The sequence below is a fragment of the Gymnogyps californianus genome, chromosome 1, assembly GCF_018139145.2.
Source record: "Gymnogyps californianus isolate 813 chromosome 1, ASM1813914v2, whole genome shotgun sequence".
In the NCBI taxonomy this organism is placed as follows: Eukaryota; Metazoa; Chordata; class Aves; order Accipitriformes; family Cathartidae; genus Gymnogyps; species Gymnogyps californianus.
Genome location: NC_059471.1, coordinates 122,658,621 through 122,683,572, shown reverse-complemented (window position 1 = coordinate 122,683,572; position 24,952 = coordinate 122,658,621). Strand labels below are relative to the sequence as shown.

The window sequence follows — 24,952 nt, the reverse complement described above, 5'->3', positions numbered from 1 at the left end:
TTGCTATATCTCAAAGATCTTGCTCTGTTCTTTATTTTGAAAGCCACAGGCTGATTTTAGACTAAGCAGGCCCAATAGCCTGTGCCCACTGCACTGCTGAAAAAAAGAAAACTATATTATCGATTTTTACCTATTTATATCATCTTGGCAAGGCTTTGGTCTTCCATCTACAATCGGTTTCCTTGCAGCTCAACTGCACACACCTTTCTGCATAAAATATACATACAAATTAGCAGACAAAATCAAGTAACCTTGCATCATGCCAGCTGCCTTCTTCCCTCCAAAATGGAATTATGTTAGCTCAACAACTTTTACAGCTTAAAGACTGAATAGAAGTCATGCTGCCTGAGCCACTTGCTCATCACCAGGGAACGTTTTTTCAATGTATCTTCTCCCACACTAAGTTTCCTCTGTTCCAACATCACTCATTTCTCGTAAGTCACATTACCCAAGCTAAAGGTTGCTGGGAGGTTTCCTCTCCAGTCACTTGAAACCGAGGCCTAAATTTCTGTGTGGTTAGGTGAGCTTTACCCAGTCTGTGTTGTCAGTGCTACTATCATCCAGCTGGTGTCTATTAAACACACAGTGGATCATTGTTCAGTGGAGGCACCATCAGATCTTCTCCCACTCCCAAACTCCTCACAGAAAAAAAAAAGGGGGGGGGGGGGTAAGGCTGGGGGAAAGGGACAGGAAATCTGTGATCAACAGACAACATCCTGTTAACTTCATTCACATGATGCTACGTGATACATACTCAGTAAGTGTTAAACTGCAACCAGAGCCTATAAAAAAGTCTTCTATTTGATGCCAGCTGCTACAACGTTAAAATAGATAATATTTGAGGAAGTTATTTATACATAGCTATGACTGCTCCCTGTAAGAACCAAAATAAAAGGCAGGAGATGGACCTTCCCCCAAACTTGTGAGGAAAACAATTAATTTGTTTTCTCTCTCTCTTTTTTTTTTTTTTTCTTTTTCTCCCCCCGCACCCCCCCCCCCCCCCCAGTCCCTGGGCAACTGGCTGCCGGTGGCCCTGCCTGAGCAGAGGGGTTGAACCAGATGATCTCCAGAGGTCCCTTCCAACCTCAACCATTCTGTGATTCTCAGTTATGTAACTCCTAAGATCAGCACATCCACTGAAAATGCAAGTCTGATAAGATGTAAAATTGAAGAATTGACTCTCCAACACTAACAACAATTGCCTTTTCAGAAAGAGACTGAATTTCCATTATAGAAAGGTAACTAAATTAATATCAACTCAAAAAGGAGTAAAAGATGAATAAGATTCCCATGAAATTCAGTCCACGAGCTGTGTGAATCAAAGTTTGAACCTAGTTTCTGTGCATCCCCAACTTTGTCCCAAAGTACTATCTGTTCAGGAACCGCAGTCTAGCTGGGAGCATTTCTCCACTGAAAATAGAGACACTCAACACGAGATGCTGCAGCACTCCCTACACTCAGGCAGGCACAGCAACAACAGCCGACGCAGGGAGAACCATTTCTGCTCTTAGGGCAAAATCAGTTTTGAGAACACCATTTCTTCATTCAGTACTGCTGAAGACAAAATTCAGTGTGACTTGGAAATAAAACTTGCACCATAAAAAAAATTTCAAAAAGTCAGGGCCTGTTCAGTTTAGTTTTAAAACCTTCACTCCCTCTTCATAGACATTTGAATACTCAGATATAAGAGCAGTAGTACGAATATAGGTTTAATCATGAATGAGTCATTAATGCCTATTGCTCAACTTTGTGCCTTTTTCACATGCTGTCACAAAACGTTGTATCTTACCTCTACTACATATAATTAACTCCAAAATGCTCTATTTCTAGTTACTGTAGCAGATACTAAGTTTATTCTGCTGTTTTCAAGCCGTTAAAAACCAAATGCTTATGACTGATTAAGTCCACTTACTCTTGCTCTGTTCAAGAAACACCACCACAAAAATCTAACTTTTCATGGAAATTTAGTTATGTACTGTGGTTCTACTATTATTCATTGTATCCACTATGTGTATGCATGATGCCAGGCAATGTCTAAAGAGTTTTTAATCCAGCTTGGCAACCACCCACATGAAAAGCAAATCTGTCCTAGTAACTCTACATCTAATGTGCTAGTTCCTCGAGGAAAGATTGTCCTGGTCTTAACAGCAAATCCCTAGATCAGAAAGGGGTTCAATAAAGTCAAATATCTTCTTAGGTATCCTCCTCTTTCTAATCAAACTATGGAAGCAGCAAAATCTTTATCATGATACAGTAATACAGAAATTGAAGCAGGAGTCTTAAGATCTGGAGACACTGTTCCTGGCACTGTAATGAACAAGCTACATAATCCTAGGAAAATTACTTTCACACCTTGCTGTATCTCAATTTCCACAATTTCTAGTTGAAGAAAACACAAAAATGCTTTTCGATTTAAGAATTAAATACCATATAACAGCTAGGAATATGATAAAAATCCCGCTTCTACTTATCTCACACATAACACTAACAGGTGGGCCTTTGTGCAGTATATATCAACCACTGGGGGCTGAGGGTGAGAATCAAATGCTTCAGAATCCTTGTCTACATGTTGGATGCTATTAGATATGATCATGTATCAACCTTCAGAAATACAATGCAACCATTATTTAAAAATACTATTTAAAAAAACAAGTCTGCATGTGCATTTATCTTTCGTCAAGTTTTAGACAAGGACATGACGTGTATGTGACTGATATGCATAAACTAATTCCTCATATAAACTTATTATTAAAATAATTATGCAAAGTTTAAACAGGAGAGTTGTTTTTTTTTTTAAAAACGTAATCCTAGAAAACTATTTTGCCAAGTCAAATTTTAAAATTTAGAGCAACTGCATCTCCAACAGTGAGATAAGTAATATAAACCAAGACCTGTAGAATGCAGCGGTCTGTTATGAATATTTGTGTTAGCTGGGGCGATCTCCCCACACCCTCCAATTCAAAACAGTTCAGTGGGGCAAAAGCTCAACTTCTTACAGCCTTAGTATGACCTCTCAATCAATATTACAGATAGAGTAGAACTTTGCTAATTCAAATACATTGGGATAATACCACCTTTCAAAGGAGCAGAAGTGTATGTTGCCAAATTGTGATGCATATATTCTTGAGGTATGTTACCAAGGTTGTCTTTGCCCTGAAAACGAGTATATTCTATCCTGCAAACCAGAAGACACACTGACTTCCAAAAGCATGCCCTAACAGCAAAGAGTCTTTGGACGGAATGGTGGCAGGAGCAGCAGAGGCAGCAGTTCAGGTGGGCAGGATCTCACTGTTCAGAAGATTTCTGGACAACCATTGTCTAGCATTCCCCTTAAAACTTGTGTGGGACAGAGAAAATGAAACCAAAGCACTTCAATTATGCCACTTCATTTAACTTAAAAAAGAACACATGACAAATTAGAACTTTACTGGTGGGTAAATTAGATTTGAATAGACATTCAGCTGTCTAATAAATCTTATTTAGTTCTTCACTGTGAAGAACATTCAAACCCTTCAACTGGCTTTGACTTAACAGAGGTGGATAAACTTAGTTCGTTTTCCGATTTACCCACAAATTCCAGATTAAATAGATATCATAAGCCAAATGGAATCAAATTAAATTACATTGAAACACTCCTTGGAGAGACCTATTGACTGTGAATGTTGATTTTTCAGTAACAAAACACTGAGGTCACATATAGCAAGGGGAAATTAAGACACGTCCAGTCACACAAACAGCATTTTGTATGTTCTCCTTGTGAACTCTGTTAATAAATTTGATAAACTATTCTAAATGACTGAGCCTCTATCCATAAAAAGAGATTCAGAGAGAAGGGAATCTGAGGAGTTACTTGCTTTTATACAAACTAAATAACTGATCATGGGCTACTAAATGTATAACCTTATAACAGAAAACAGAGTAATGCTGGTCACTTCATGTTTACTGTTTTTGGCAAAAAGCCACAGGCCACAAAGTTATCAGATTCAAGTGTGGGTCAGTCAGGACTTCATGTCTTTTCCCCCTCCTTCGCTCTTCCCCTGCAAGCTTTTATGCTCTGACCCTCTCTGGCCATACCTAACACCTTTTAAAATTGTTACTCACAAGAGCAGCACAAAGCCAAATGTAATACATCCCAGCTCCGACTGCACCAAATTCAGTTCACTTACTTACGGAGGGGTAGAAGTAAAGTGGTCTTTTTTTAGCACTCATCTCCATGATACTGCTTTGTCCCACACTTTACAAATAGAATTTTGAATCAATTTGCAGCTTTAATATCTTATTAATATTTTGTTAGGACCAGAACAGTGAGAAAAGGTTTCTGCTATTTAATTTGGAAAGCACAAATTTAGGCTGCATCAAGTAGTTATCCTCTAGGGTTCATGTGCAGATTTCTCCAAACAAATTATACTAGACAGGGCACATATTGAATTGAGAAGCAAAGCAAAACTCCCAGCGCAATCAAGTATCTAAGTTAAAAAGCTAAAGTGCGGTTGTTTAAAAATAAATCTCTCTGAACATAAAAATCTAACTACCCTTTGTAACACCACTTTGAAGAGGTAAAGTACTATCCAAATAAAACTGCCACTCAATTATTAACAACATCAAAAAGAATCAAGTAAGCTTTCTGTGAAGGTCTGGTGAACACTTGCTGGACTAGCAAAATAGAAGTGTATTCTAATTATTCAAAGATGAAAGAGTATCTGTTTAAATGCATGTGACTGTTTGAATAGTCCTTGATGGGACTGCATTAGTACTACCTATTTCTCTCCATTATAAGCATTATGAGTATGTAAAATCTCAACTGCCAGTGTAAAACGACGTTACAACACTGCAGTCACAGACAGCTGTATTTGCTGACTATATTATTTTTCCTCCCCAGAGGCCCATAAATTCATCCTAAATTCACAGGGGAATCAAGCCTGTGGAAGAAGAAACCCTGGGGACATTTTAGCAACACTGTGGTGGGGAGGGAAGGCTAATCATAAAAATGAGGCAGAACTATTACAATGGGAGCTCCAGGGCATGAAGGACTCGTACAGAAATGAAAGTAGTAGTAAAATAAGAAATATGACTAATCCAAGGCTACTTGAACACCTTTTTTTTGTTATCATGATGGGTATGTATTTTACCATCCAGCTAATTACACTTGAATGGAGTATGCTGTTATAAATAAAAAGTATTTTTGTAATATTAAATCCAGAAAATGTATCGTCTTCATGAAAAATGCCAGAAGGATACACAAAACCAGTATGTTACCAAGTACAGTTTGTAAAGCAGAATCAAATCTATATGGAATTTAAATAACTCCCAATCTCCCAGAATCTTTTCAAACACTCACAGACTTGCATATGCATTCATTACTGTTCCAATATTACTAGATGGTATCTTAAAGAATAAAGGCCTAGAAGAAATTTTTATTTTGTCCGAGGTTACTGCAAGTTGCTTCCATCTTTGATGTGGAGCATTCAGAGGAAACATGTAAATATGAGCACGGGCATCAGACGTAGGAATTTAGTCAGACATCAGTGCAGTCCAATGTTAAAAAGATAGAAGCACTTACAAACATGAATAAATTAAGTAAACAATCACATTTTGCAGATGGAGAAAATTAGGACACGGACTACCTGAGTCTTCCAATGACATTTATGACCATCATCCCGCAAAGGTATTTACTGCAGAACACAGTATTTGCTGATCATCTATGCATATTTATTGCAGTCTAAATTAGAGCTTTACACAAGATTTAATGCCTTAGTGACCTGCAGACTACATTACAGCCACGCAATTTTCTTGGACTAACATTAAAAGGAACTCAGGCTACAGGGATTCATCTAATCAGAAGGCAGGCTGGACTGTGTACCCAACACATTAATGTACTGTGAGCTCTGGTGGCTACCTGATTACATCCAGGTCATCACCTAGACCATTCTTCCCCCTGCAACCTCCACCCACCCCAAAAAAGGGCCGAAAGGTTACACTACCGTTTGCTTCAGGATTTAACCTCTCCAGCTCACAGAGGAGGCTAAGCTCTTGCAATGTCCGGGCTCATTGTTCTTTGTAGTCAAAGTTTCAGGTTCCAGAAGATTCTCTGAAGTTTGGGGGGTTTTTTTGGTTGGTTGGTGGGAGTGCGTTAACAGGGGGGGGTTCAGAACAGAAACAGGAAATCTCATGTTGGTGTGGATTTGATATTCCTTTACAATGGGTATCAGTATTTATTGGTGTTTCCTGAGAGGCACAAAAACTAAATAAAAAGTCACCAATTTGCATATTTGCTGTCACTATGCATATTGATATATTGCACATTTAGTTCCTCTCAAGAGGTTCAAGCAAGCCATGAGTAGGATTCATTACATATAAAACAATAATTAGAAGGATAATCTACCACCACAAACGTGGGACCACCTATCTGGATGTCATAACACAACCAGTAGAGCTGCACAACAGAACTGTTTTTACAGGAATGTCCCACTCTCTCACCTTTCCTATCAGGGATGTACAGAGGAGCAATTTCCAGGGGTGTCAGTTCTCAACTCTGATTTCAAAACGTGGAAGAACCTTGATTTGCTTATCTTCAAACTGCAGGCTTCTCTAGTTGGCCTGCTGTTGCTCAAACACAGGTCTACTGACAAAACTATTTGCCGTTTAGATGTAGGTTTTTAGATGGTGGTTTTTAGATGGCATTCAACCAAACAGGGCTGAAACCATATTCGTTCAAAATAAAACTGCTGTTCAGCAATTATAATCACACGTAAGTAAATCCCAGGCTTGTAAGACGACAACATTTTGGTTATGGCATGTAGTTTTTGAAACTATAGTAGCAAGTTATTGTTTAAGCACATACACTAAATTTTACAAGTCTGGCAATTTCAAAATCCAATCTGAACTCTGCTCCTACACAGCCACCCACATACTACAGAATCGGCATGTCCTGCCACACAGTTTGCCCTGCTGCGTGTAGTAAACAAGATGGCTTCTGGATTAGAGAAAGGCTTCTATCAAGAAAATGTTACAACTTGGGGGAATACTGTTTAAATACAAGGAAACCTGCCACAGACTTACCCCATTCCTCAGTATATAAAAAAAAGACTAATTTGACATGTAAGTGTGACATCAATTAATTCTAGACTATTATGATGACACAAAGAACCTCAATCAGCCAAAAGAAATTCAGTGAAACTGGAAGCTCCTCATACTCAGACGTAATTATTAGAAAAACATCATCGCTTTTTAGACTAGGCAACAGTCAGAAGACAAGAGCGAGGCCACCTTATTTTACTAAAAATCTCTTACAATTCTTCAAAAATAGTGACATCCACTATAGCTTCAGTTCACTTAATGATAAAGTACTGCTTCAGAGATAAAAAAGTAAGAAGAGTCTATCATGACACCATGCCTCTAGAGATCTTCCATTCAATTTGCATACATTAATTTAATTCAGGTTGTGTTCACCTGGCAAAAATTCACACTTGAAAACTATGATGGCTGAGACTATGCGTAAAGTTCCACCACAGAGACAACTTTCATACACAGGCTAAAACAAGGCTCTTAAAATAGGGAATTATTCTGGAAATGCTGACACATCTTTAACACTGTGAGTGGGCGCCAATATAATACACACATTGTGTACACATATGTTGCTGTCTTCCTGGGAAGCTTAACTGAAAGCCCACATGGTTGATGTGGGACAGCAGGAATGCCTCTTTGAAAGCACTCATCCTGCTTACTCATAATATCACAAACAAAACCCAAGGCATATGGTAAAATTATGCCGTTTCACAAAACGGTGCTTATGACAGTAAACAATCCTTTTGAATCACAACCACCGTTGATACTTCAACAAAAAAACCCACCTTGTTGACAGAACTTAGACACAATATTAAGCATTTAAATAAAAACAAATCTTAAGAGCTAGAATTTTTGAGGTCATCAACACAGTTTAATAAATTAAATTGCATCCATTATAAAAAGACTTATTTTAGTTGTCCTTTTTTTGCTAAAGCGCACACCCACTATAGAGGGTCAGACTCCCAAAAGAATAATGAAACAATAAATGGACCATCTGCTGCTACATAAAGCAAATTGAAAATCCAGAAATAGAGTATACGGGAGTTGTACTAAAATCAGCATTACCCTTCCATTTTCTTTCACACCAGATTCTTATCTTAGCTAAGCTTTTAAAAACAAAAACAAACAAAAAAGCCACCACAGGAAAGTTGTAGGAGCTTCCAGGCATAAATGTACAGGGTAAAGTACAACATGACATGTCTTTTGAGAAATTTTATTTTTCTTCTCTTGGCAACTCTAACCCATACACAAGGTTCCAGTGACGAATATTCTGCCTCCTGTTTATACAGCAAATGGCTGGCATTTATGTAACTGGTGTTCCACAAGGGTACAGAAGGATATGACAGGTATCTTAAATACCACCTCCATGGATATCCACAACTTAAACAATGTCTTCACAGCTGTCAGCTGATTACAGTGTAAGGCTTCTCACTGTGTGTGTGTGTGTGTCCCCAGCTTATTTAAGCACATCAAGTGTGGGGCAGTCAGAACTCCCTAATAGGCTTAAAACAAGTGTGAACAAATAATTGTCCAAGGAAAAGATTGCCTTGGAAAGACTTGCTGCGGAGTAGAGCATTGCCTGAAAAAGAAGTGCAAATAAACAGAGGAATAGTACATTTACACTTCTTTTTTTGCTAACAGCTGTTCATAAATTCTGCCTCAAACTGCTGTAACAGATATGATTCTTCTGTTCCATTACATTGGAAGGATTTAGCCACTAGATACTTTGACCATGTTATGACAGACACTAGGAGGTGCGTGTTGCCCTTTTGTTGCTTTGTTTATGTTGAGTGAACATAAGCTAATTTATTTCTCTAATATTTTAGCCATTCATTGCTTCCCTAGCTATCACCTTTCCAGTAGGTGGGTGGGTTGGGCTTATAGGTTTCGAGAACGTATTTGTGTCAAAACTCTTTTTGGTCACCCACTCCAATAACAAACTGCATTCCCAGAAATCACAGATTTAACAAAGGACTGTTTTTAAAAACAAATATCCAACAGTCTGTCCTCTAAGCCCATTTTAGAATATTAAAATATATTTTTACAAACTATGTTTATATTTTATGTTGCCCATTACAGTATAGCATTAGTAATGCAAAATTCATACAGCACAAACAAATGAAAACTCTTAAAAACCCTTGGCCCTTTCAGAAGGGCATTTTGTATGGACACTTCCTTTAAGCCACTAAAAAACTGCTGTTTGGTGTTCAAACATGTCTCTTCCTGGCATTGGGCTTCATTAAAGACTATTTCAAAGTGACTACCGGGACCCATGATCCTCATCCCCAGAGAACAGCTTCCCTCCCCCATTTTTTTTCTCCCTCCCAATGAAAGTGGAAAATGAGAAAAAACAAACAACTCTTTCTCAGTGGCACGTGGACAATTTCATAAGGCAAGGTTCCTTTTAGACAATCATTACTGGCCTGTCAGACAGATATGCGTGTAGTTAATGAAACCACATATGCATAGACTGGAGGACAGCTGTGTACCAACTGGGTCACCAGTGAACCAAACTACTGAACACCTCCCAGATGAGCACTGTCTTTCTACATTAGTGTGTTCTGTAAGTGATTAGAGCCCCATTCCTCATAGGGTATTAATTATGGGGATTAACAGTAAAAGGAAACACATGAACAGGATGTTACGTACATTTTTTTGCTTTGAATCTTTGTGTATTTGCTACAGCTATGAATTAAGGAGTAAAAAGGATATGCAGAGTTCTGAACAAAATAGTACAATATAGTCTTCCAGTCTGCTATCCTAAAGAAGCCCATTTAAAAAGAGTATGGGGTAGAGGACTTCAGCCTGCTGACATATGACTTCCTCAACTAGACAAAAAAAATTGGCTATATATGCCACATTTTCTGTATTTTCCCAATTGCAGCACAGAACATGTATCATTAAGTTGTAAAAACACTGAAGCATTGGCCACTGGGAATAAGATGCATTTATGAAGTGGATTAAAAATTCATATGAAGTTAGAACAGACACAAGCCTTTATCAGTGATCCTGTCATCTACCATTACTCTGCTACTATAGCCAGAAAGCATAGAACCCTAAATACTACTCTTTATTCTAGGAAAACCTGAAAGTGCTGTACTGTGAGTTAAATGGCATAATACTTAGACATAAGTGACCTACGATGACTGAGGTAACCAGTAAAAAGTAACCTAACTAGAAATAAAGCATAGGTGTTCAAACTGTCTGTTCTAACAAAAAACCCAATACAGCCTATTAATTATGACCCACTCAGCATTATCAAGATGACCTACCAACTGAATATGTACTTTTCATATTTTAGTGTTTCAGAGCTGAAAGTTAGGACAATATTTCATTACAAAAACATTAGGGTTTTTTCTAATATTTTAAAAACAAATACTTGGAAATAAAGAAAAAAGATAAAAACAAGCTAAGTTATAACATAGGCATCTCCTTTATTGCTGGTATACTAGGCGAGCAGACGTTCTTGACAGAGATTGCTATCACTTTTAATGACAAACAATAGTTGGAACACAGGTTCAAGGTTTGTGACATCAACCTCCACTTCAGAATTTTCACAACAGGCTGTATATTTGAACAACAACAAACAGAAATGTTTTCAGGCTCTATTTGTTGCATTATATCTTCCTTAAACATGCATGACATTTATAGAGTATCAAATAGAACTTACGCAGCTCTACTCTAAGTGTTCTGATGGAAGGCTTACGTACCATATTTGCTGAAACTTACAACTTTGAGTTTAAAGAAATTGTTGATTTTTATTCTGTCAAAACTAAGCATTATCCAAAAATAAGAACGGTGTACCGGCAGTTTGATATTAAACCCTAAACAAAGTAATCTAGTAATATGATAATTTCATTTTTAAAAGTTATGTAATGACTAATCCTCTGTAGCCCCATAAACTGTTTAAAATGTTGACGTGAAAAAACCTGAAGGTGTTTCTCTTCATCTTTACACACTCTCCCACTAGAGAGTAGTTAGAATTAAAGGTCTGCTCTTGGATATACACCTGTAAGGTCTCACCGATTAACAATTGCTTTAAAAAAAAAATTAAGCATTGTTCTTACAAATGTTCTTAGGTACGAGATGTTTTATTACTGGCCCTGCATTTCGTACTTCCCATGACAGACGTTCATGACCCAGAATCAACTCTGAGATGAGTTCACAGAATATTCTGTTGGCTAAGGACCATTTGCCATTGGAACAGTTTGAAAACAGATGCTAATAAGTTTGTCTGTCTTGCATTAATGCCCTTTAACTTGTAACCAGAGACAAATTTTTTCTCATGCAGTCATTTTTTAAACAATACAGTATTGCCCAAAATGTCCTACTTCAAGAGTGATAACTAACAAATGAACTTATCTCCTCTTAAAAAGGCAATGGTATTTCTGATATAGAGCTAACGAAGGTGTTTGGCGCTTTTTTCAGGACAAATAAAGAGGTCAGCAAAAGCCTTTAGGATATCACTAAGGCCTGGCACACAGAAAAAGAAACAAATTAAGCTTATTAAAATGTTTCTTTATCCTTAGTGTAAGCAAAACTAGAATTTGTTACAGAATAATCCTCTATGCAAGCTAGGGAGTGATCACAGGTTTTCTAGTCAGTATGTAGGTTTCAGTTCTTTGAAGAAGTTAGTCACCAGATACTAGGAAAAAAGTGAACACTGGGCCCCAGATACAACTCATCAGGCTCTGCAAGAGGCACTTATTTTACTCACTTATAAACAAGCCCATGGATCCTTCTCTTTCTGCCACCAGTACCCAGGGTCTAATCCCATCCTGCAATATGCCAAGTACTTTCTGAGAGAATCTAGATATTCTCCACTCTTGGTCCTATCAATGTAAACAGATACTGCACAATACTTTGGGTTTGAGCTCAAGAGAAGGAGAGACAGCAATTAATCAGGAGCTGGTAAGACTTCCATAGCTTATTATTCAGTATTCCTCCCTATCAGGAGACATATTTACATTGTGCAAGGTAGATGCAAAAATGGGGCTAATATTTAAAATGAGATATGGTTGTGGATTTTATTTCTATATACACATCTGTTCAGTATCACAGACAGAACAAATTAAGGCTCTAACTATTACTAGTGACAGTGCCATGTAAGAATTGTGGAATAGATAAGGTAATCTTTCATACACATTTTTTCTACAGAAGATAGGAATCATTTTCCTATTTATTGTTGCTTCAAATCTCAAAGCCATATAGTTTCACTATTTTATCTCAGGTGAAAGCAAGACAATGTTTTGTGAACTCTCCCACAATGGTATCAAATAGAGGGTAAAAAAGTAATTAAATTCAATTACTTTTCCCGACATTTTTCTCCCACTGTACATTCACAGAGCTTGGCAAAGATCAGCTAATAACAGTAAAAGACTAACTCAGCAGGTGGGCTGTGCACGTTCCCAATGGAGTCCTGATATATAATGCATCAGATATTATGCTGAAATTACATCTGTGCTGTCTGACCATCCAAGAATAAAAAAATGAAAGTCCTCTTATAAGAGATCCTCTTATAGAGAGACCACAACCACCTTACCCACACAGAAATTAAATTTTGCTCAATCAACATGTTACCATTCATTATAATCTTTCATCATATATCCCAAAAATGTTTGTTTCTTACATATCTGCTACTTTTATGTTTCCCCTCTAGTTTATTCTGTTACACCACATTAGGAAGATATACAGTTAAACCTACCTTTACATCAGACATACCAGAAAAACAGTGAAGTCATAATTATTATGACCAAATATTACTGAAATGAACAAACATAATTAATTATTTGTTCACTAATTTTCTGACCTGTCAAGATCTTTGCAAGTATAAAGTCAATACATTCTTCAATGTGTATTTCACTTCACACAATGTAAAAAATCAGGTAATAAACAGATTATGGTTAAGATCTTCCATTACGAAACAGGATAGCTCTATAATTCTGATATGTGAAATCTGAGCAAACTATGGTGAAAACACACAATGTTTTATCGTATCCTAGACACAAATATAAAAATATTTCAATAATAAATCCTTTAGTTCTACCTTGGTTGCACTCAAAACAGAAAAATTCAAAATGCATTAATCAGCCACATTACAAATGAGATGGATGACAGTCACCTGGCTGCTTGCTCAGGAAGTTTTATTCCTCATATAAGATCACTTACTGATTTCTTCTTCCAGTTGTGTTATGTGTTAAGATGTGCTTCTTTTCAGACACAATTTACTGTTGGTCCTTTCTGTGTGCTCTCTCTCCTGTTTGTTTGGATTTTTTTAATAGTTGCATTCATTGCACAGTCTTTTATATCACATTTTCTTTCAAATCAAGTAAACGATATTCCTAAACTGGCTCTAGAGAACATGCTGTTAAATCATTTGGAATTGTTCAATATAAAATGAAAGAAACATGCCAACATATTAATCTTACCAGTAGCAAAACTGGTTTGTGCAGACAACAGCAAACCTACTTTTTTTAACTAAAAATCCTTGTTCCTCCAATATCAATTAACAATATTAAACCCTTGCCTCACTCTAGAGCATGCATAGTATTATTGTAGAATCCGTAAAGACAAAGTTAACTTGAGAATGTGCAGCCACTGATAAAAAAGCCCAAGCACAGAAGGTACTCTGCATGCAACTTACTTACTAAATAATTATACTAACTCTTTTGTGCCATTTTTAAGATGACTCAAGTAAACTCACTTTATTAATATTGACGCAAAGAACAGAATAGGAAGAAGAGAAACTTATTTATGTCAAATGATCACAAAATATTTTTAAAACTTCATGAATTATGAAATTACTCTCTCTTTCTTGCACTTTACATTTCAATGAATGGAACTGGATAGTTCCATCCATCTTCTCCATCAATATCTCATTCTGTCTCTCTTGTTCTGAACTCAGTCAAACTTCAACTGTGTTAATCAAAACATATAATTTCACCCCTTTTCAGATTAAGGTGATTTCCTACTCTGTACAGCTTAGTGAAACTTTCTTTACTACAGGTTTAGATACACAGCAAGCATGTCTTCTAGCCTGATTTTTGATCAAGCATTCTTTGGATAAAAGAATTACCACTATAGCACGTCTGTTTTTATAAACTGGCTTTACTTTACTTTCAAAGACAGGCGAAAGAGCTTCTATTAACTAAACAGCAAGCATACCACTTGAAAGTGATTATTCCCAACTTCCTTTTCATTTCTTTATAGAATAAAACCAGATTTTTATTCTTTCATGTTTCTAATTTTGAATGGAAAACAATGCCACAGAACATTAGGGAAAGGAAACCATGTATTTTTATAACCTGAAATTAAAATTAGATATGCTTATATATTTAGACATACATTTCATAAAAATGGACACTTTCTTCTCAAAGCTTTCTCTGTGTTTCTTCTTGCATGATAAGTAGCTGCCTTCACGAAGGCTAGTGTGGAAGGCATCCTAAAACAAATACCTAATCACTGAATATAGACTACTTCTGACATAGAGAAGCAAAGACCAAATTTTCTAAAAAATCAACCACGCATTCAAAAGTGAATGATGGAAGATCCCTTCGGGTCCATTACAGGAGCCTTCCTTTCTACACAGTAAATTCAGGAATCAGTGCTGTCTGTTCTTCAAGAAGATCCTGAAGTCGCTATCTTGATACGATTAGCTGGGCTTTATCATACCTAAGAACACAGCTCTATTTATAGTTGGCAACTGTGGCCTGCCTCCACAAGCACAGCTGTAGAGACCATGCAGACAAGCATGGTGAAGGGATGTGAGAAACCAAGCTGTTAAAGCAGAAATGCATACTAGTATCCTCACTGCCAAATCAGAGTATTTCCAGACCTCTCTGACCAAGAGTACTGTATTTTCAGAAAACCACCTATTCTTCCCAGCTCTTTCTGTCATCCCATATTGCCTTCTAAAGCTGAAACGGAACAATGCAGAAAACTATGTCAGTATAGACATTGCATCAGTCATGTTGTCTAATTCTAGTAGTAGAACTGTCATTAGGTTTATCACAAAGGAAATTAATAACACATGGAAAGTCTGCAGGACTGATTCCCCTAATGTTGTGCTTTTTGAGAGCTTTCACACCTGCACAAAGTGGGTATAAATGTTATGGCATCTTAATTTGGCAACATTATCATATATACTTTTCAAAGGTATAAATGATTATACGAAGTGCAACAAGGAAGAGACCAGACTGTGTATATCCCCTCACAACCAGCTGAACTCTGCTCAGATGTGACTGTCAACATATTAGTTGTAAGAAAATGTTTCAAACAGATCTTGCACTAAAATAGAAAATGCTGCCTGATTTTATAACAGAGCAAAAAGACAAACGAAGTGCACATATTACTCCTCTTCTACCCAACTAGATATGAATCAAGGATCTAAATCAATTACAAGAATTCACAAGCCATTATTTTTTCATTTAGGATCTTTTGTGGTTTTAAAATCCTTGTCTTCCTCTGCAATCTGAATAAATAGTTGCCTTTAAGTTATTTTGGTACTGATACTTCCTTTGTTCTCATTTGGTAATACCCTCCATCAAGTAGTGAAGATGATCAAAAACGTCTAAAAATTTAAATACTGCCTTACAACAACTGCAGTCACATAGCCTGTTTGCATTTATGTTGAGAACAAGCTGTCATAACACTGCCCTACCATTTGTAACCTCCACATGTTCTCACCTGCCCTCTGCAACAAGAGTCTCTTTGTCTGAAAGGTGCGTTGTGTAACATTCCTTGTTTAATTTAGACTAGAACCAAAAATAGCAAATGGCTTGTGCTTCACCAAATTTGTACTGAAGCTCAATTACTCATGTGGTTTAGCACACCAAACGGTTTCTTAAAGCTGTTTGGGTTCACATCTGGTTTTACATCACATTTGAGGAACAGGGAGGGGAGAAGAGGGTGGAAATTCCCACCAAAACATAAAAGCTTAAAAAAAAACCAAAACAAAAAACCTCATTGCATTTCCTTCTCCCATGCAACCCCATCCAATCAGTCATGTACTCTCTTTTTCTCAGAAGAAGCCTCTTTATTAGGGGCTATTTATTGTAGCCAAGTTCCATTCCCAATTACCGTATTATAGGTTATACATTGAAAGAGAGTGTCCTCTTTTTTCTAGGGACAGCACAGGAGTTCAAGCAATGAGTCAACACTCCAGAAGCCTTTCAAGCAGAGTAAGGTGGCTTCTTTTCCTAAAGACCTAGTGAAGGAACCATCTAAAAATACAGTTAAATACAAGCGAGGAAAGGACAAACACTAGATTCCTTTGCCTCAACTTCAGCAAGATTAGAATAAAACAGTCAATATATTTGATCTCTAAAACATGTTGACATAGCTTAAGTATAGGGGTTTACAGATCATGTCAGACAACAGACTGATGATATGTATAGCCTAACTGTTCAGCTCAGAATTTACTGAAGACCAAAAACTACATAATACACTTGGAAAATGGGACAAATCACAGGATTCTAAGGAGCCAATAACTTTCACCACAAGATCACAACTTCAAACCCAATCCACTTTGGTGAAGGTTGCCATCCTTACTATCTGACAATTACTGAGCTATCTATGTGATATTAACCAATAGCCAAAACTGGCTCTACGCAAAGAGCCATTAACATCCTTTTCTGAATCTGTACATTCTATTTGTCAAAAAAGAAAACCATCAACCAAAACAATCTTAACTTGTCCAAATAAAATAATCCTGAATTAAAAATACACTCTTCCTGATCCTTCTTTCAATCAACAAAATCTCTGTCTGGAGACACGAACAAGTTACAAGGCTAGCTAAGTTATAAACTTCCTAACTTCCTGTAAATAAAACAGCAAGGTTGTGGTACAAGATGAGGTAATTCAAAGGAGCAGGGTAAGCTACCTCTCACTTACCACAGGACAGAAGCACACAAATGACTGTTACTGCGTTGCAACTGACATAACTGAAGTCCATCCTTCCTTGTAACTTCTTATCAAGTCTGTACTTTCAGAATAAGGAGGGAATGGGCTAGAAATTTCAGCAGTAGAAAGGTCTCTACCAAGAATGCTGTGTACTTTGATGTGCCAGTTCAGGGACTTGATTCAAGAACCTTAACTGATCTCAGTTGTCAACACAGACTTAGGGAAGAAAAATGGAATACTTTATAAACCCACTAACCAACACGAACAGTAACAAAGGAGAACCTGATCTATCACTTGAACCATAGGTATAAGACCTCCCTAGAAGACTTAGAGAATATAAGAATTCTGCACTAACAAAAAACTTAATCAAGCTGTAAAATCTACAAACATGCAATTTGAATCAAGACACCAAATGGCCAGATGCACAAGAGAATTTAGCGAGACTTTCTGCACAGGAACAGGAGTGGTTTTGTGATCACCTTGAAGGACTTCCTTGATTCTGACTTTCCTTACATGCACACCTCTTTCTATATCGACCCCAAAACCACCTCAGCTCTTTTCCTCTTGCCATCTTCATCTGTACTGCACACTACTTAAGAAATATCCATCTTTCATCTTATCTATCTCTTCCAGTTCTGCAATGCCATTTAAAAACAAGTAGCCAACTAATTTGGGCTGAATCAAGCAGCATTTAAGAGATGATTAAAAATAAATATACACCCTGGTTTTATACTTTTCCTCTTCTCCTCATATAAAGGGCATATAGCAGAAGACATGCAATATTAAAACAGACAATGAACAAGTTCCATCTCAAGACGTATTCTTCCAAGGACATGATTTACAGGTAAGCACAAGAAAGCTCACACTTGTCTCCATTACTAAGAAATGGTTGTGTTAGCCCTGAAGACCACGTCCAGCATCTTGAATGAATCCAAATGTACCCTCCCCATTGCCACTTTATTCCTCCTCTAGTCTTATTATTGTAACTTATGTGCTTGATTTCTACACCTGGCTAACATATTTGTCTGAAAAAACTGCCAGCCTACAAAGTTTTTATTTTTTCTGGATGCATAATTCTGGAATGCAGCAAGACAAAAGGAAGTTTGGACTTCACAGAAATGATGCCTTCCAGCTTTAGTCTACTTCCCAATAAACAACAAGGGGGGGGGGGGGGGGGGGGGGGGGAACGGAACCAAACCACACCCAAGATCCCAGACCCTCAAAGACACAGAAAGCCTTTTAAGAGTAGATGTACCTGAACCAGTAATTTTAATAAGCCTGTGTTAATAACCTTTAAAAAGTAAAATCTGTGACAAAAAATATCTTTAAATTACTTCATACATAGAAAAACTTCTGTGCAGCCTATATTAGTACAGTTTACAGAATTTATTGAATATCATCTCTTACTTCGTTAAGCAAGAAGACTATGAGAGGACATAATTTCATACTAGACACCATACACAGAAGGTAGATGCAATTCATATACAATAAACAAATTTGTAAGGCATACTTTCTCTGCTTAGCAAGACTCATCCCATAGAGTACAGAATGACAGCACCAACTACTCTTAAACAGCTATCATATGCGTTTGACATGGAACACAGGACAGAGGCAACACCAAGTGTAAGCTTTTGTTTTAGCCATTTGCACATAATCTGACTGGCACACTATCTTGTTTCATCCACAGGATCTTTGAGAACTAAAATTCATGACAAATTCTTCACAACAGAGTAATTTTGGTGGCATCAGGCAAATAAAATCACATGTATATTGGCACTGGTTCCTGAATGTACCATCACTACAGAAGTTAAAAGATTAATCAATAATCCTAATAGGTTAAAAGTACGCCAATCAAATATATGTACAGAATGCTTCCAAATGCAGCCAGTGTCTCTTTTTGATGATGACCTTTTATCCAGAAACCACAGAGAACCTAACAGAAAACAAAACAGAAATGTAAGATTGAAAACCACAGAAACTGGCCAGGTGTCAACATGAGAGGCTTTTAGCGTGCCATTTTTTTAAAATTGACTACACTTCAATCTGACAGTCATTTTAGAAACATCTTCAAAAACACTTATTTAAATGATCACTCCTACGTTTGCATTGTAACATTAACAAATAATGTACTTAGGTTAATGCAGGCATATTTGGAAGCAAAGAAGCTAAAAACATTAACAGCTTCTTTTACTAACTTACCAAGAATTAACATGATTAAGTATGTTGAAGCACTGCAGAGCAAACAGGGACCTAGTCATAGGGCTCAGCAAACAAGTATACCTTCATTCAACTTTAAACTAGGACACGCATACAGATAAAACATCATCAGTAGATGAAAGAGGGTGCACTGAAGTCACAAAGATGTAGACTTTAACTTATAATGGCATGAGGCATGAACTGCTGAAACAATGCTTACACTTTTTTTTTTTTTAAGCATTTTGACATACAGTCAGAATGCAGTTTGTACAGGAAACACAACTAACAATTTTAGAACAGGAGAAACATTCCTATTGTACTTCTTTCCTCAAGCTTCAAACTCCATCTGTCAGGCAAAATAATACAGTTGTCACCTTCTGAAATACAAATTTAGAGAGCCTAAAGTAGTTATTGTGATTCAGTGCACTTCATTACTATGTTTTGTTTTAAAATCCCTCCTCTCCAATCATCTCACAAAAATGGCCCAAATAAATGACAGTAAATATGCTAACTGCATCTTCTTCAAAAACTGTTTGCTTCACAAAAGACATCCTAATATCACTACTGTTACCCTTATGCAAGAAATGAAGTGGCTAACTGGAAAGAAGAAAGCAACTCTAGCAACTAGATACAGTTACTAAGACACTGTTTGAATGACTGTACAGAGCATACAGCAGACTTTCTGAAAAAGTGACACTGAAACTGGCTTTAATTTATTGCTAACTGTAAGCAAAATTGTAAATTTGTAAATTTGGGTTTCATACAACATAGGGAAGTCAATAAAACCTGTTTACATAATGCAACCATTTATGTCAAATTTCCCTTACCATAAAAAGTTCTTACTTCCTTTGCAACACAATGACTTCTGCACATACAACAAATGGGATATTAAAAAAAGAACCCAGAGGCTCAGTGCTGAACAATTCTGCCAGGGGTTCTGGTAGGAATGCATCTACAGTGAAAACGTTCCTTTACATACTTATGAATTCAAACACAAAAAACATTCATCAAGATCTTTACTCATCACTAAAATAGTTCAGTGTATTTTGCTCCTCTTAGGCAAACTGCTCCAAGTATATTCACAATTGGACAGTCTTTACATACTTTAAAAAAAAATTCCTTAGATGTTAAGCAAGCTTCAGACACCCTATCAAGCACAGGAGAACACCACAGTATACTGAATAGCTATAATCATTGCTAAAGATCTGGAAGGAACATATGTATAAATCAAACATAACAGCAGTGACATTTACAAGAATGTAGACATTTCACTGCTTCTACCAACACTTTAACCAGCTGTAAAACTATACTGCAACCCTGCCTCTGAGCTCAGGTGCAGACAGAATGGCAGGGTTTCAATCCTCCATTCACTTCCTCTCTATCTCCCATTCCCCACTACCTCCTTTAAAAAGGGGACACTCTGGAAACAGCATCGTAGCTTTTATTTGAATAGATTTAAAAATATACCACACTTGGCAGAGTCTAATTGTCACAACACTGCTGTACCCCTTCCCAAAATAAAACTGCAGATTTTGCACAGAAGTTCTTGAAATATTATTTTTAAAATATTAGGTAATAAAATCAAATATTAAAAACCTCTTCACTCACCACCAAGAGCACACACGAAGTGGATATTAATCCCTGTTATTAAAACTGAACCACTGCAAATCAGGAATCCATTAGGTTTCTGAAAAGGCTTCTCAGCACCAACTAATACTATCATCACCTTATGCTAACATCATACAATATCTCAAAAATGTGAACATTGTTTTGCTCCATTTCACCACTTGTGAAAGCTCTAAGTCAATATCCATCATGGCTCCCACAGTTTTAAGAACTGGGGTAGGGAGGTCAAGCTCAGTCCAAGAAACAGTTACTCACTCTCTCTGCCAGAGGAAAAACTACATATTGTAAGGCCCTGCGAATAAGTCATTACAATGAAATGAATGTTTTATGAAGGAAATGCACTTGGTTTTAAAGGTCACAAAGTGACAGATAAGAGCACACAGTGGAACAAATCCAGGCAAATTACTGATTGACCTGCAGGGTCAATGAATCCAAACAATAAATATTTCTGCTCTTTAAATAATTAAAAATGTCAAAACACAATGGCTGCAGACAAACAGTGTTAAGAATGCAGACAGGCCAGACAATCTACTTCATATTTAAATATTTCACTTACCTGTCCTGTGACTGCTCCTCATACATTCTTTCCTTTCCTTCTTTGAAGAGTCTTATAGCCCGTTTTGATTTTTTCATGAGACTGTCAATGTAGATTTTAAAATATTCGTTCTCACTGAGTTGTGCAAGTTTCTGGTTGTCATCATATTTGCTCAGTATAAGTCGCAAATGTTGATAAGTGTCAGGTAAAATGTCCAGTATGTAAGGTGGGCTGTTTTTGAGTTGAAGCTTTGGGTTTTGGCACAATCTTACCTACAAGCAAAAACAAGAGAATGTAAAAGACAAGAAATATGTTGGGGCAAAAACTGATCTGACATCTTAAAATTAATAGGTGTAAGCATACTTCTCTAACCTCCGGGCACTAAGAATTAAATCCTACTTCATTTATATTGCATGAAATCCCAACATAGTCTCTAATGTCAAAGGATGTAAAATTTAACTTAATCCTGTCACATCTATAAAAAGCAAACAAGCTTACTTACATAGTTTGGGGTTTTGCATTTAAAGTAAGAATGTCTTTGCCTGCCTACTATATGCTAAGGAGTATATTATCAAAACACAGTATGCAACTAATGCCAAGAGCAGTTATTTCATACAGATCTGTTTGCTGCAGGTGAACTTCCCTATGGATGTTCAAATGTCTACTAAGAACTGACCTTATAAATTACCTTGTCAGCTACTGGCTGTCTCTTTTCTCTATCCAACAATATGACCTCTTAGAACCCATAGGAATTTAAAGTTTGAGAGGTCTACACATATGAAAATGGTCTGAACGACACCAGTGGTTCAAAAGCTCTTAGCTACGACAGACAGAAATTAAGTCACTCACAAACAGGTATCGTAAACCAGGAAACAAAACATTATAAACGCAATGATTTCCAGTTCATGGCTGTAACAGAAGATAACACCTTCATGGACTTGGAATCCTCATGTTCCTAAATGGCACAAAAATTAATTGAATAATATATATTACTTAAAAGAATAAGCCTCAGATGAATTGAACACCTTTATTTGAATCTAGTTGCCACTGGAAATGTTTCTGGAAGAAGGTACTGGTTTTGTTTCCTGAACACATACAAGGTTAGAGTAATTATCTCCTGGCTACCTTAATTCTCTGGTAGTTTGTTCTGTAATGTTCTGTTCTAGAAAGCGAAAGAGATTCAAACTAACGGGGAGTTTTTGAGTGCTACTGCACTGAGCTATCCACGCTCAGCTAAACACTGCAGAGGGACACATTCTAGACATGTGTGTGCAGCTGTACATATGCAAATACTTATGAAAAAATTAAGTCCATGTGGCATAATAGTTTTATAGGTATCATTTGGAGATTGCCACATTATATATTAGTGACTTTGACATTCTTTTGAGGTAACTAACGAGGCTGTAAAAACATCTTAATACTGCTGAAAGCAGATTCCTATTCCTACTAATGTATCAACTTCAAAAAAGTGCAGTCTTGAGCACCGGTGGGGGGCGGGGGGGAGAAAATTGTATGCTGTAACTTTCACCTCTAAACTCAAAGGTATATCTTTCACCTCTAAACTCAAAGGTATATATACACCATTAAGAAATTCACTGCCTTAAGACTGTTGCCACTAACAAGACCTTCATATACCACAAAGAGCAAACCAAACACATAATTGTTTTTTCCCTCTGAAACATACACACAAAAACACACCCGGCAATTAGATTTAGGTAACTGGGGTCATAGTTAGAAAAGTGGAGATAGAAGAGTGGACAAAAGTCAAGCACTAACAAGTTTTTAAAAAGAAGTCTAGCACCGTTAGCGCAAACTCATAAGCACTATAGAAATGTTAGCACCATTCAAAAACAGTATTTAAAACATGACATTTGCAATAGTTCCGCTCATTTCACTGATCCATTGTTACTTTAGTAATTTCTATTATTCTTTCATCTGCTAGACCAAGTAACAGATCAGGAACCCTTCTGATGTGTTGTAGAACAGACAGTCCTTCCCACAGAGAAATTCACAATCTCAGTAGGAAACAAAAAGACAGCAGATGGATGCAGGCAAATATGAATACATGAGCATAACACTGTTCAACATGCTAAAGAGTGGTTCAGGGCACTAGCAGTTAAGTATTTCTAGATATAAACAGCAAAGTTTCAAGGCAAGCTCTAAAATAATTTAGTGGCTCATAAAGGAATTCCTCTTAAGTTGAGGAAGAAACTGGAAGGAAACAAAAAAAAAAGTAAAGCATAAAGATGTTTGGTCATGTCTTCATCAGGTGATGAAGTCTGGAACTGCAATCTGTAACTGCAAGAGCGAGACAGCAAGAGACTTTGAAACTGAAAACAACTTGTTTATATTTCATGTGATAAAGAGAAGATTATCAGGATAAAGAAAAGGACAACACGGTCCAAGTCATGGGTTAGGAGACGCCTGCAGCAGCATTCTCAAAGAATAAAGGTTGGATATGATGGCATTCTTTCAAGGTCAGAAAAGCAAAGCTGAACTTACTGATATACAAAATAGCAAGGCCGGGATGAGAGATGCAGGTGAATGGATTGATCTGGAAGATTCAGACACAACTTTTAAAAGAGCAGTTCAAGTAAAGGAGTTGCCTGAGCGAAGGGAGGATGAGGGTGTCACCCCAGAAGAACAAGAAAGGAACTAACACGAGGGACTTACGAAGGAGATCAAACATTTTCTTTTAGTTACGCTGAAGTTAAGCTGACAGACAGAATTCTTTAAGGAGATTTCAGAAACATGAGCAAAGAATTTTACATGTGTAGACAGATCTGAAAATCATCCATGCAGAGACATACGTGAATTTCTTTTTGTAGAAGAGTTAGAAGAACTGGAATCCCAAAGACAGAAGTGAAAACCTCTACGAAAAACGTAGACTTTTTTCATCTGAACTTTTGTTCTCTGTGATTTCTGATTTAGTGAAAACTTGAAACAAGATTGACATTCTTCCCAAAGCCAACTACAGATGACACAAATCAATATCATCAATTAGGCGCGACAACTTTCTGGAGCAACAAGCACAAGGAAAAAAAACAGCTGAAAAGAGGAAAATATTTATTCACAGAAAAAAGTCAGCAATGAGAGCAGACCACAAGCAGAGAAGGCTGCAATCATTTTAAATTGCTTATTTATCCTAACTTAAATCTCATGAACAAAGAATTAATTCTCTTTCTGAAGTCTATCTTTTCAAGTAGATGTGCCAACAAGCAGAATATAAGTGTTTTCATACATATTAGAAATACCATTAAAAATGTAAAAACAACAGGAAAAAGCAAATTGCTTATGCTAGTTGGTGTATTTTCAACAGTCGGTCCATTCAACTATACAAAAAGAACATCCAGTTATAAAGAATTTATTTCTCTTTCAGATGTTCTAGAAAGTCTTCTTCAGTCCAATATCGTTACAGTCATACACACGTCAAAACAGGATTCTGTGGTCATCATGGTTTACAAGGCTTCACCTTCTGCTGAATTTAGAGATAAATATAGCACATTACTAGAACCTGCAACTCCAGAACAAGCCTTTAAGAAAGTCATACAAAAATTCTTCTACAGTACAACTCAATTAGTCTTACTCACTCTCATTGAAAGAATGCTAACATTTAGTTCATGTCAGTGA

The 24,952-nt window shown here is 36.9% G+C and overlaps 1 protein-coding gene across 3 annotated transcripts in view; it reads right to left on the bottom strand.

Annotated features, from left to right (window-relative positions):
- CBLB (Cbl proto-oncogene B) overlaps window positions 1-24,952 on the bottom strand; it is a 135,030-nt gene that overhangs the window by 102,898 nt on the left and 7,180 nt on the right. For all 3 annotated transcript variants that reach the window (XR_007766526.1, XM_050897680.1, XM_050897690.1), the window contains exon 3: window positions 21,344-21,594. Coding sequence is in view for 2 of the 3 variants with exons in the window: in XM_050897680.1 (XP_050753637.1) it covers window positions 21,344-21,594 (251 nt within the window). In the remaining variant the exon portion in view is untranslated. The remainder of the gene's footprint in view (window positions 1-21,343; window positions 21,595-24,952) is intronic.